Genomic DNA, 13,942 nt, shown 5'->3' on the forward strand with positions numbered 1-13,942 from the left:
AGAAGAATAAGGGAAGAGGCTCAAAACTGAGGCCTCCTCCCCACCATCACAGAGACCCCTTCCTAACCCTTCCACTCCAGTCCTCTGCAGCCACATCCCCCCAGCCTCTGCCTCTGCCCAAGGAGGAGGGACCACACTCTCACACTCACAGTGATACAGTCACAAATATACGTGCTAGCACACAAGTATTCAGCCCCAAGCAGTCACCCACACAGACATGTTTCCTCTCACACACAAATATATACACAAACACAGACCCCAAATACCCAAAAATCACATACACATGGACTGTGATACCTGGATACCATCATCACAAAGTGGAAAGCTACCATCCTTAACCCCTAAAATACTAAGCTTTTTTTTTAACCTCAAATATGGTGATAATCACTTCTTTTGCCTTTTCTTCAGTTCTCAACTATCGGAATTAGACTGCATCTAATGACACTAGGCACATGTTTGCTGCTTATACCTCCAGTACAATCCCCAGCACACAGTAGGTGCTCAATAAATATTTGTGGAACGAAGGAGCCAGAGAGTTAAGAGATGTCCAGGGTTGGAGGCAAATTAACTCGCTGGTGTTTGATCCTTACCAGGTACCTCCTCAGACAGGAAAACTGTTCTTCACACAAACTGAGCCCTGACGCTGGCCTTACACTCTTCAGCTGGTCAACAGAGGGAGGAGGGACAGGGTAAGTAGATCAGAGGCCAGAGCTGCTGCCTGGGGCATCAGAACCCAGAAGCCGCGCCTCACAGTCCGTCTGCCCTTTTGTTGCTATATCGAAGACTCATGGGTTTGCAAAAGGACCCTACGAACAGTCCTCTGATCCTCCAGCCTGCCTGGGGCTCCACAAAGCATGGCTGTCTGGGGCGTTGGGTTGTCCAGCCCGCAAGGCCGTCCTACCAGCATCTCCAGCCCTGGAATCCTACTCCTTGTACTGGGAGCCCCGGTTCTTGGATCTACTCGCCGGCTCCGCAGCTGTTCCGCTATGTAATCTTGGTCTGGTCCCTCCCAGCTCCAAAGCAGTAAGTGGAGCCACGCGGTGCTCAGGACCCTCTAGGCTCCTGCCATCTGGGTCCGAGGCTAGTTTAAGTGATAACCTCACTAGCTGCCCTCTCTGACTGGAGTGACACGTGGGGAAGGGAGAACTAGCTCAAAAAGATTGGATATTTACAAGGAATTCAGTTGAGACGTGAGCCCACAGGGCCATGAAGACGCAACCCCGAGGGAAGGCGTGGACTAGGGTATGTGGGGGGTGGGAGAGGTGATTTCCCCCCACCCAGCCGGGACCCGCACATCTGCATCTGAATGGGATGGGGGAACTTGTCAAGGAGTCCTAACAGCACCGACACCTGCTGGGGAAGAGGACACAAAGCAAGGGCCCTCTGTAAGGGGCGACGAATTAATTTGGACAATAAGCCCCGCTCCGGCACCCTCAGAGGCCCCCACCGCGCCGCACACACACACACTGTTTGGCGGTATCCACACATCGTTTGAAATACGCTTTTCAGGGCTGCCGTGATTTTTAGGAATCGAAGGGACTGATTTAAATGTCTTGTTCCCCCAATAATTCGCCTTTTCCAGTCCTAAGATCCATGTAACCGCAATTCCCAAGATACTTCTGCCTGCGTAGGCAGAAATGCCCCGGAGGTAAGACCATCCTAAGGCGTTTTTCCAACATCGGGGGAAACGAACACAGACCTCCAAGGCCCCGGCTTCCCAGGGCGAAACGCTCAGGACCCCTGTAGCAGCTGCTGTGAGCATCTCCCCAGCCGCCCGGGCGTGCGGGATCTGACGCGTACCCCTCGGGAGCCGAGCATATCTCCGAATAGCTGGGCGGGAAGGAGGCGGGTACGGGCTGAAGACCGGGGCCCTGTCAAGCCCCTTCAGGAGGACGAAATTGCGGCGAGGAGGCTGGCGTGGCCGGGAGGAGGGCACCAGCTCAGACCCCTGACGCGTGGAGAAAAGCAAAGGCGCAGACAACGAGCGACTTCCGCTCTGAGTCCGTGTGGATCGAAAAGAGAGAGCTCCGCAGACACCCAGGACTCGGAGCTGAGAGCCGAGCGAGGGTCAGAAACAACCCCAGGGGTGTCGGCGCCCAGTCCATCCCGGGGACGCAGGCACCAGAGGAAAGCGCCTTCCTTCCGCCACGGTCCGAAGCCTCCGGGGCTCCGGAGCGGCCCCAGCCTCGGGCCGCCCTGCTTCTCCGCTACGAAAGGAGGCGGTGCCAGCTCCGCCCTGCGCCGCACCCACTAGCTCGCGGAAAAATTCGTTCCCTAAACCAGAGCTGGGAATCTCAATCCTCCCTGCATCTTTCTATATTGGTACGTCTATGCCGACCTTAAAGAACAGAATAATTCCGCTCCAAAACTCCAATTAGCATTTGTTTTGCTCTCAGATGCCCTGATAGACGAAGAGCTTAGGACGCTGAATTATCCTGTACGACCTCTGCCCACCTTTAGTTCTCTTTCACCGTTTCTCCGGAAATCTCAGAGCTCCAGCCCCAAGGTCAAATGTGAGCTGAGTCTCAGCATCCCAGTTGGTCCTCCTGGATGCATCACCAGGCCCCAACCCAGACAACCTTTTGAACCACGTATCGGAATAGTTTAGGCGCAAACCCAAACTCGCCTCGCTTCTCTTGGCGGCATGCGCAGCGTTTGAGTTAAACTCCGACTCCGGTCCATAAAGACCCTAGCCGATCTGCCTCCTCACACCGCCCCCCTAAGCTTGAAATCCTACGAGGCACGCTCCACACGCAAATCTTTTCTCCCTTTTTCTTGCCGGGTCCCTCGTTTAAATAGCGTCGGCGCCTTTATTCGCCTGACCCTAAGCAGAGGAAAACCCGCCTGATCATCATTGTCTGGTCCGCGACCGGCCCCACCCCCGCCCCAATCAGTGTCACAAAACGCCCCTTTCAACAGATTCCAAACCCTCTTCACCCGGGCTCACCGAGCCTTCAACTTCATTAAGTGCGCGCTACGGCGGCGCTGGAGGAGGCGAAGTTTAAATAAACCGGAGCGGAGAGGGAGGAGGGGTGGGTTGCTAGTTGAACCGGAGAGGGAGAGAAGAGTTTTTGAAAAGGGGAAAAAAGTCATCAGGGGAAAAGCGCTTTGTAACCACGAAGACGCGCCCGCTGTGGCGAGAACAAATTGGATATGGAGGGGAAGTGTCCGCCCCCACCTCAGCTCCCGCTCCTGGGTGGTCCGGGGAGCCCCAGGAGAAAGAAAGATGGGGAGGAATCGGCGGTGAAAAGAATTAACCACTTTAATTGGGCTGCAAGAGAGAAATGGGGAGAGGCTCACCGATGTGCCCCGATCACCCAAACAAAATACCCTTCAGTAAAATAAAATAAAATAAAAATGAAATAAAATGTCTGCCTTTAGCCTTGGCTAAAAGATGTATGTCAAAGTTTGAGAATCAAGGCTGTTCTCAGCCATAGAAAGCAAATCTGCAAGATGGGGAAATTCTGCCCGGAAAAACCCCCTCCCTCTTCTGTGGCCTCAGGCCTCCCGGCGCCGGATGAAAAGGAATGAAATTGAACGAAATTGAACGAAATGAAGTGAAATTGACCAGTGAAATTCGCCAATTTTCTTCCCCTTTAAACTGCCCGCTCTCAGCAGCACTCTCTGAACCCCAAGCCGATTTCTTAGCACTTTTTTTCTCACCTGGAGACATGAAGGTGTGCCCTGGATATTTTCTTATTATTGTCACCGATCGTTGTAGCTTGCGGGGGCAGAGGCTCAGCTGTATCCACCCAAACAGCCAGGGAACCCACAAGAGCCGCTCCAGATGGAACGGCCTATTTCTCCTCCCAGGAGGCTGGGCTCCCTCCTAGGTAAGCCGACTTACACTGAACACCCATCCTTATGCACCCAGAGGGTGGGAGGGAGCCCACAGAACCTCTTACAGAACCTCTCTGGTCTGGGGGAGAAAAAAAAAGTCCCAGGACTCTACCATACAAACGTGCAATTCCCTCAGTCTTCTCCTTGCCCCTCCCTACAGTCCAGGCCCCAGGTGGGTCCTTGCCAGCTCTTAATTAACAGGTTCCCAGCCCACACAACCTGAAAAAGTTCTGAATTCAAAACACCCTGCCTTCTCCCCTGCCTTCAACAGTGCACATATCTCAACAATTCTTTTCTAGTATTTTTCAAGGCCAGTAATTATATCTGGCCCAGATCTGGCCTTCTTGACCCACGGGGAAACCAGGGTCTGAATCATTGGTCGGGGACCCTAAAGCTCCCTAGAAGCCCCTGCCTGTAAGGATGCATCTCACTCTTCCCCAATCCTCTTATTTCTCGCTCTTCCTGACGCAGACCCTCTGCCACATACATCTACACCAAGCAGTAAGCATAGATAAATTCACACACACACACACCCTTCACAAAGACACACTGAAGAATCCAGAAGGATCCACTGCTTCTCCTGGAAGTAGCAGGTGTGGAAATATCTATCTACATCATCAGATATGAATTCTGGCTGACTTAATTTTCTCTCTTCTAGAGGAGAAACAAATTGGTGTCTTTTACTTGAAGCTCCAACCTACTATCTGGAAGTACATATTCATGGAAAATGAGACCATGTAAGCTATAAAGTGTTTTACTAAGGGCAAACACATGGTCATGTTCAAATGTTCAACCTTCCTCAAGTGAAAAGAAATGAAATCAAATTCAGCAACAGAAGTCAATGAAGCAGGCAGCCAGAGGCCATTATCCCAGTATCAGCAGACATTCCCTTTTTCCCATTGAATGTAACCTTACTTCTCCTGGACTATTCGATAAAATCATGGGAAGGTGGCTCCCTGCATTCAATCTCCCTCCACTCCTGCAGTCTCTCATCAAGATGGAGGAAAGGGCACCCTCACCTCCGGCAGAGAGGCTGCATTTAACATATGCGCCTCGAACCTTGTCTCCATTGGGCAAGCGGTTAAGAGACTTAGAAGTCCCAACCCCTCTTCCTCAGCCCTGGTGTGTTCTTCTCACCCTGATCCTGATTCTGACCCTCTTCGTACAGGGTACTCTGTCCTCTACCTCTTCTTTCTTTCCTACTGCTCCTAATGCCTGAGAATCTGGCTAAAGCAGCCTGTATGGCTTCTCCCTGTCTGCCCCTCTCAAGTTCTCTACATCTGGTTCTCTGACCCTTTCTTCTTCCTTCTCTCTGTCACTTGTTTCCCAACACTCACCCCCAGCATGTGTCTATTTTCTGTGAAGGCTGAACTGCCTCTCACTGCACCTCCATATTTCTCTTTTTCTTCTATGACCGCAGTTGAATGTTCAGAGAAAAGAGCTAAGTAACCATCTTTGTTTCACCCCAAGCATCACCTCTCACCCAACACACTTGCAAGTCTGGCCACTGGGAGTTCCAGGCACAGGGCTTATGGAAGGCTCCAGCCAGCCCAATGGCTTTGCACTCAACTCTGGCAACAGGTTCCAGTTCTGAGCGTGGCTCAAGGGTTGGGGAGGTTTACCTTAACAGAGCAGGGCCTCATGGACTCTCTCCCCTAGTTCATAGTGCCCCTCTAAGCTTCTCGGGCTGGAGGAGAGGGGTTTCACAGTCTCCAATTCAGGCCTTTCACTCTAACTGTTCCATGTGCCAGGAGTGGGAGGGGGTGGCAGGGGGGAATGCAAAGAAGGCCCTACAATGGCCAGAGAGAGACCTCTCTCCTCTTAGGGACACAGAAAGAGATGGTGACAGAGAACAGAAAACACAGAGACACGTTCACAGACACACACAGAAATAAAAACACAGATATGCTGAAATACGACCAACGCCCCGCCCCTGCAAAAAAAGGACAAAAAGCAAGGCTACGTGACAACCCAGACGAACACAAACACAAGCTCCATAAAACCCCCCAACCATAGTAGCACAGAAAGACTTACAGAATATGCATCAGTAAACACTTTCACTCAAATTGTACTTAATGGGTATAGATAGTGTCCATGAGCACGAGGCACCCAGATCAGCCCAGGCCATGCTAAAGTCTAAACTGGAAGATGAGAATCCCCAGGTGCATTCGAAACAAAGCCTCTCTGCGGAACCCCAGGCAGAAACCTTCCTGTGACCAGAGCGAAAATGAAAGCGCTGGAGGGGTCACAGTCTTCCCGGAATCCTGGCCCCATTAACAGCCAAAGGCCAAGGCCACACTGTCCCCTGTATCTGATAAGCCCAAGCCCTCCTCTGCCTGCCTGGGCTGCCCAGGGCCCTTCCTCACTCCACTCTGCCTAGGAGTCCGGGAGGCCCCGGACTGGGAAAGGGGAGTGCAGACAAGCAGACAGAGCTGGTGACTGCTAGAGTTCACGTACATTTATTCAATTGACACCAATGGGGAGTGGGGTGAGGGGAGACAGGTTTTTCTTTTCTTCCACACAAACCTTCAGACAGTTTCACAGAGTCTCCCCAAGTGGAGAAGTCTAAATCAATGCACACCCAGTGGACAGAGAATGCAGATAGCAGCCCGCTGTACAGATATTTACACATAATTACAGGACCCCTGCCACAGGATGTGCCCTGGCCGCCCCCCGCCTCTCCAGTCCCTGACCCAGACCCTCCTCTCCCACCCCAACCTCATTGCCTTCAGCTACAATAAATATCCCAGGGCCTGGGACGTAGCAGACCGCTGAGAGGGCTGCTGGCCCTGGATGGCTGGACCCAGCCGGCCACGGGAAAGGGGTAAAGTTTATTCAAAAGCGCCCCAACACAAAAGAGGGAGGATTTTCCTCAATGGAGTGGGATTCCGGGATTGCGCACGGATTGTGGAGACCCCTCGCTTCACCTGTCCGTTCAACTTCGCCTGTGTAGACATTGCTGTAGGCTTCCAAGAGAACGAAGTTCCTTGGAGAACAGCAAGGAAAAAAAAAAGTTGAATTTTTCTTTTAAGCACAAAGCAGAGAATAGGTGTCTTTAAATTATAATATTGGACAATCAGGGCCTCAAAGTTGGGGAAGGAGTGTGGGAGAGGCAGAAATGGAGACCTCTCTGCGAAGTTGGTGTTTCTGGCGGGATCTGCCGGGCCTGGGCGGGCACCTCTCCGGGAGAGCATTCTTCCGGGGCTGCCGAGAGGCGCAAAGACTGGGGAAAAGCGAAGACTTCCCCCTCACCCTTTTACTGCTCAAACTGGAACGGGATCATGGCCAGCGACCTCGTCGCATAGACCCGGGCCTCCCCCTGAGCGACGGAGCCCGCTTCGTCCCAACTATCGGAGAGATTCTGAGCGTGGAGCCTGAAGTGCTAAGTCACGCGCGCCGGCCCCAGGTCTGGAGACTCTTCATAAATAGACTCCCTGAGTTCCGCTGCGACCGCAGGAGCTCCCGGGAGAGGCTGAGGAGTGCGGGCTTCAGTGGCCCAGATCCCGACACGGTCAGAAGTGGCAGCCACTGAGGCCTGCTACTTTGCCAGCAAACGGGGGCCCTGAGGACAGGAGCGCGTCCCCGTGGTGCGAGAGGCGGATGTGGCCGGCCACTGGAGCTAGGGCTGGGGTAGTCAGCATGGCCAAGACCTGGGCCTGACCCCCAGGACCTGCCGCCGCCGAGAACGGCGATCCCGGGGAGCCCTCGCCCCCGCCCGGGGGTACTGCCCCGCCGCCACCGTGGCCCATGATGTGGTCTATAGAGAAGGAAGGCCTCTGCCCGGCCCCGGCGCCCCCGCCGCCCGCGTCCGTCTTGAGGCCCTGGCGCAGGAGCGCGGTGCCTGCTGCGGGAGGGCTCAGGGACGCGGGGTAGAAGGCTTTGGCGCAGCCAAGCTCCGCGCCTAGGAAGGCTGGCAGGCCTGAGGGGCCCGGGCCCGATCCTGTGCCCGGCGCAGGGGCCGGAGCCGAGGCTGCGCCCGCGAACACCGAAGCCGTCGGAGGTCCGGGTGGAGGCGCCGCGGCACGGCCTGGGGGTACCGACAGCTGGCAAGGTGCAGCGGCGGCGGCGAAAGCGAAGGCGTGCGGGTGTGGATGCGGGTGCGGAGCCGGGCCCGGCGGGGGTGCGCCGTAGGCCGGGAGCGCTAGCCCGTAGCCGTAGCCGTAGGCGCCATAAGCCGCGAAGCCCGGCAGGAAGGCGCCGGCGTCCCCCGCCGCCGCAGCCCCGCCGCGCAACAGCAGCTCAGGGTGAGGGTGCGTGTGTGGATGCGGCGGCGGTAGCGGCTGCCGCTTAAAGCGCTTGCGGCGCCGCAGGAAGCTGCCGTTGTCGAACATGTCGGCCGACTCCGGGTCGAGCGTCCAGTAGTTGCCCTTGCCCGGGTTGCCCGGCTCGCGGGGAATCTTGACGAAGCAGTCGTTGAGCGATAGGTTGTGGCGGATGCTGTTCTGCCAGGCGGGGAATTTCTCCCGGTAGTAGGGGAAGCGGCCGCTGATGAACTCGCAGATCTCGCTCAGCGTCAAGCGCTTCTTGGGGCTCTGCAGGATGGCCATGGTGATGAGCGCGATGTACGAGTAGGGCGGCTTCACCAGCGGGCTCCGAGTCGCCGCGCCCCCCGACGGCGGTCCGGGCCCGGGCCCCGCCGCGCCCCGGGCGGCCGCAGTGCCTGGCCCTGGGCTTCCCGCTGCGGCCGCCGCCCCTCGGGGCGCTAGAGCGCGGGGCTCGCCGTCCGAGCAGCCGCCGGATTCCTCCTCGTCGTCAGCGGCGTCCCCCTCGGCTTCCTCTGGAGGAGGCTCGGGGCCGTGGGGGAGTGGGTCCCGGGGGGCGCGGGGTCCGGAACGGGCAGGGGGCTCCCCCCCACCGCTGCCGCCGCCGCCGCCGCCCACCACGTCTATATCTGCGTCGGCCTCGGACAGCGCGGCCGGGGAGCTCTCGGAGGACATGATCTCGCAGCAGCAGCTGCCCAGGGTCATGGTGCCGCCGCCGCCACCGCCGCTCTCCGGCTCCGCTCCGGCCGCGGCTCGGGCTCCGCCGCGCTGCCTCTGGGGCGAGTGTGTTTTGCGCGCGGGCGGGGAGGGGGCGGGGGACTGAGGCTGGCAGGGAGGGGTGTCCCCCAGCTCCGCAGCGCCCCCTCGTGGCCCACTCGGCCGCTCTCACCTCTCGATGAGCACCCGACTGGGGGCGGCTCTCTCCGCTGCCCTGGGAAACCGTGCGGGGGCCTGCGCCCCGGGCGCGGGCGGAAGGAGTTGAGGCCTTCCCTTACACAGCCGATCTCGGCCCCCAGCCGCCCCCCTACCCCGGGAGGGGAGGTCGGTAAATTAGTTCTTCCCGCCTGGCGACAGCCTAAGGCGGAAGAACGCGAGCCCGGGGCGGAGCTCCCTGAGCTGGGTGGGGCGGGGGCGGGCGGAGTGCCTCCGCGGAGGGGCCCGGCGGGAACAAACAGCCGCCGCGGCGGGAGCGCGGATCGGGTGGCTCGAGGCGGGTCCTCCTTTCACCGCAGATCCCGCAAACCCTCCGCTCCCTGGGGCCGCTGCCTTCAGTGCGCTTAGCCCTGGATGTTAAGGTTCACGCGGGCTCCAGCCGGAGGTGGGAGTAGTAGCGACAGTCCCCACCCATCATCTCCCCAAGGCAGCGCCCGGGCCACCAAGGCCGAAGCGCAGTTGGCGCGCCAGCGGAGCCTGAGACGCCCGGACCAACGCCGCCGGAGGGGGGCCCGAAGGAGCCCGAGCGGCTTCCGGCCCAAGGGCAGTCGCACTTGAGTGATCGCGAGGAGCACACTTGGCGTTCTCAGCCTCGGGCCTCGGAGAGGTGAGAGATTCCGGCTGCGCCCCTCTCCTCCCCTCCAAGGCCGGGACCCCGTCACCCATCCCGTCGCCGCGCCGCGTGGCTCCAGACGCGGCAGTGTGTGCGGGGAGACCCGGGTAGCGCTCCGCCTGCCCGCCGCCCGCTTCCTAGAACTTTTCCGGGGCGCTTCGGTTGTATTTTGGGAGCGCGGACCGGTCCATCGCCGAGTTTGCCTGTATCCGACCTTTTTCTGTCTTGGTATCCGTTTGTCTCACTCAAGCCCTGTAACTCTGTGTTTCTCTCGCCCTCGGTGAATCTCTGCCTCTGTTTCCTGTGGAAACTCTGCATTTATCTGGATGTCTGTTCATGGGTCCGAGAATCCCTCGCTCGATTTCGTCGTTTCTCCCACCCCCAGTCGCACTGCAGGGCCACTAGTCCTCCTCCCCACTCCCCTCTTTTCTGGCCGGTCTTGCAGGCTCTACAGACAGGCAGCAGGACCCCCACCGAGACGTCCGTCAATGAACCCTGACCTCAACCGCAAGCCAATGTTGCCTTCATCTCTCAGGATCCTGTGCACACAGTGTTGGTCCTGTGCCCTTTTTCTCGCCAGCTGGGGTCCTGCCCATAGTCCTCCTGCTCCCCTGGCCTCCCCCCAGGAACCCAGCAACCAGTAGCTCCAGCTCAGACTGGGCCCATCTCAACCTCTGGGGGTGACAGGGTAGATGGGCGCTGGACGTGGTCAAGTACTGAGCCGATGGACGGGCTGCTGCCCCGACAGCGCCCCGCCGTGGTCAAAGCTCGGGCATGCGAGGCGCGAGACCCGGCTGCGCTCAGCTGTCACAGGCTGTAGGACAGTCAGCAACCTACTTCCCCCTCCCAGCCTCAGTTTCCTGCTCTGAATAGAAGTTAAGAGCCCCTGGCGCCAGGCTGCTGGGATCCCAGTCCTGGTTTCACTACTTACCTGTTCTGTAATATGTTGCTATAAGTCTTTGTGTCTTTGTTTCTTCCTCTGTAAAAATGAGGTTGAAAACAGCTACCCTCTGACTAATGTGTAAATGTAGCCATATCATTCTAGGCTACTTACAAAGAAGGGTATTGAAGGCACTTTGCAGACTCTTGGGGAGAGAGAAACGGGTTAGGGGTGGTATCGCCTCCCACCTGGGTCTCAAACCAGGGTCTAGCCCTGGACTGGGTTACTGCTGCTATCTAATCCTCTCCGGTGCTGAATTAGGTCCTCTGTAGATAAGTGCTGGGAGTGGGGTGGGAGGGGATTTGCAGCCCCTGCAGGCTGTATCTCAGCAGGGTCATGTGAGGGTGGATGAAATCTCCCTTTCACCCAACAGTAGTCTCCAATGTAGTGTATTCCACAGGTGGGGCAACAGAAGCCCGCGGTGGGCGGGTGGGCGGGTGAGGACTCAGTCTCTTACAACATGATAGAGCATGGCCAGGTGCACCCTTGTCGTGGAATCCTCATGATAGGGTTCTCCATCCTCTCCAGCCATCCGGCTAGGAGCAGAAGAGAGTGGAAGGCAGGTCTGGCTGCTCATATCCCGTGAGAGCACGTCCACTGGGCACCCCCTTCTGGGACCTCAGACCAAGGGGATCCACCCAGTATGCTGGGTCTGCATAAAAAGACTGTCCTTGGGAAAAAGAAGAGATCCGGTCCTCAAACCATTGTCAGGAAATTGGACAGGGACTAGTGGCCCTGGAATCAGAATTTCCTAGGTGATAGGTCCCTCCGGGGGCGGGGGGAAGGCCTTGGAGAGAAGTATTGGTATTTGGCATGAGTCCAGATAAACTCAGATACCCAGCGTTGCTAGGTTTAGCAGATTTATTTTATCTGGCAAACTTACACACACCCCAAGCTTGCTCATTACTACGTGGAGCTCTCTCTGACACTCACCATTCACCACATACACACCAGCTCCAACCCAGCCCAGCTCTGCTAATGTCTAAGTAAGTGGAGGGAAATCAGCATTGACATCACGCTTCTCCGTCTCACTTTCTAAATGTCTTCATTTCTAAAACGGCAAACGTGAACCAGTAGCTTCTTTCTTTGCCAGCACTCTCTCCTGGCTCCCCACGCTCCAGCGCCCTGCCCAAGTTCAGGGTAAGACTAGCGGAGGCATTTGTTGCCCAGATATCCTGGTTCTTGCTCCAGTCAGGACTCTACTTCTCTATAGAGCGGCTGCAGCCACCAGCCCCCACCTCTGCCTGGCCCTGCTGCACACTCCATGCTGCTGAGACCCAAGTTAAGGAAAGGGGACATGGACCCCCAACCCATTCTGCAAGGTGATTCTTAAGAAATTCTCCAGATTCTTAAAAACACACACAGTTTTATAGGAGTGGAAACTGAGGGCCAGGAGATCCAGTGACTTGCAAGGCTTTCGAAGGGCCCCCGAGTTGAGTTGGGCCCAGATGTCCAGGCTCCCAGTCTAGAGCTCCTCTATTTATCCAAGTAACTCTGCTTAACCCCTGGACGAGCTCGACTCTTGCCTGGGGAGGGGTGTTTCTGGGAGCCTCTCATTCTTCCCAAGGCTCTGGGCAAATTTGTTTTGAACACTGCCAGAAGTACATGCACTGGGGAAGGGAGAAGGGCGACCCGGTATTCGGGATTCGTTTAGCTTCCTGCCCGTCTCCCGTGGCTCCAGGCTTTCCCATCTGCAGGCTCAGCCTCTCTGACGTCTTCGGGTCGTGTGTGCGTCCCCGGGTGAGTCTGTCACTGCGCTCCGCGAAAAACTGGGTGCTCTCCCAGAAGCCCGGGCACCAGCACCCATGCCTGCAGCCTCCAAGAAGCAGGAGGCGACAGATTTTAGCAGGTCTTGGTTACAATGTCACTGGTAGTTCCCAGTCCCCCTCCTTCCTCTATCTCACTGTTTAGCCACCTCCCCTGAGCAGCTCAGAAACGATTGGGAGGATGCGTTTGGGGGGCGCCTGTTCAGGGGTTTTCCACTCCAAAATGTTCGGAGCACCGGGGAGAGGTTGTTGCGTGTTTATTGCGATGTGTTGCTGTCAATGGCGTCCCTCCCCTTAGGCTCCTCCCTTCCCTTCTTTTGCTCCCTGTAGACGTGCTGTTCTCCTCGCCTCGCGGGAAAGGAGAACTCTCGGATGGTTATGAGAATGTAATTAAGTCAATCGCAAAACCGGCCGAGAGCGGCGCTGAGCTTGCTGGAGGCGGGGGCGCAGCGCGGAGATTTCCCTCTGCCTTCCCAGGATTCGAGGGCTCAAGTGCAGCGAGCGCAGAGGTCCGCCCTCGGTGCAGCCGGGCTGCAAAGCTCCGCCTGAACCGGGCAGGGGACCCCACGCCTGCACACTTCTCTAATTTTATTCACAAACGTGGCCAGGCTCAGAGAAAGCGACGAGACCCGCGCAGCCACCCCCTTTTCCCGTCCCTCCCTGTGGCCGCAGCGGGTTCATCTCCCGACCCCTTTCTCCTCCACATCTTCGCCTGCTCAAAGGCGATCGGCTCTCTTGGCCCTGAGTGGGAGGCGGGAGACTCCAGATTGTGTGACCTGCAGGGGCGAACTGCAGGCGGCGGGGCTCCCCACACACGGGAGTTCAGGGAGACGCCGGCCCCTCTTCCAGCACAGAAACGGCAGGGCCTCCGCGTGCGCTCTTTCACCCCCAGGCGCGGGCTCAGCGGTCGGCGCCTCTGCGGCCCCTCACAGCTCGGGTACCCTCCACCTCCTGGAGGAAAAGTCTTTCTCTTCTTCCAAGTGTGCACGGCCACCGCCCCCTGGCTACGTGGTCGGGGCCCCCGCGAGCACCCTCCGGCCGCAGCACTGCGCGGTCGCTGCTGTACCAGGGCGCCTCGGAGCCTGTGCACTCCCGTTCGTTCGCGGGAAGAGGGTTGCGGGCTTAGGAGAGGGTGAAAACAGCGCGGCTCCCAAACCGCCCGACTTGGGGCGCCGGCTTCGCAGTGACCAGGGCAGGCCCCACACGCGTGGGAGATGTGCCGCCGGGCCAGGGGAGTAGGGAACGCTTCCAGGTGTGGCAGAGCGTGGGCCTCAGGTCAAAGTGCCCTGCTGTCTAAGTGCGTCCTGTGTTGCCGGGTCCGCGCGCGTGTGACTGCCCCTCCGGGCGACGGTGGCTTTGTGTGCCCAAGTACGTCCGTGAGCGACTGGCGCCGGTGCCGAGTTCTCCCTTCACGACCGCACATCTGTGACGGGGACAGCCCTGGAAGGCTCGCCAGCCAGGCCCACAGCTCCACCTCGGGTCCTGAAGGGGTGCGACCTGGTCGGGGGCTGCAGACCCACTTCGGGCCACAGCGTGACCCCGGCAGGGAAGGAGGATGTGAGAATGCGAGCCTGGGCAGGGGGCTGCG

At 57.9% G+C, this 13,942-nt stretch overlaps 1 protein-coding gene across 1 annotated transcript; it reads right to left on the reverse strand.

Annotated features, from left to right (window-relative positions):
* Positions 1-7,352: 7,352 nt before the first annotated feature.
* On the reverse strand, positions 7,353-8,807 carry FOXD2 (forkhead box D2; the record flags this gene model as incomplete). The annotated part of the gene is made up of 1 exon (XM_082647735.1): positions 7,353-8,807. One exon carries the CDS (start codon positions 8,805-8,807, stop codon positions 7,353-7,355), a length of 1,455 nt encoding a protein of 484 aa, XP_082503861.1.
* Positions 8,808-13,942: the final 5,135 nt, after the last annotated feature.

The sequence above is a fragment of the Grampus griseus genome (genome assembly GCF_964374135.1).
Source record: "Grampus griseus genome assembly, chromosome: 1".
Taxonomy (NCBI): domain Eukaryota; kingdom Metazoa; phylum Chordata; class Mammalia; order Artiodactyla; family Delphinidae; genus Grampus; species Grampus griseus.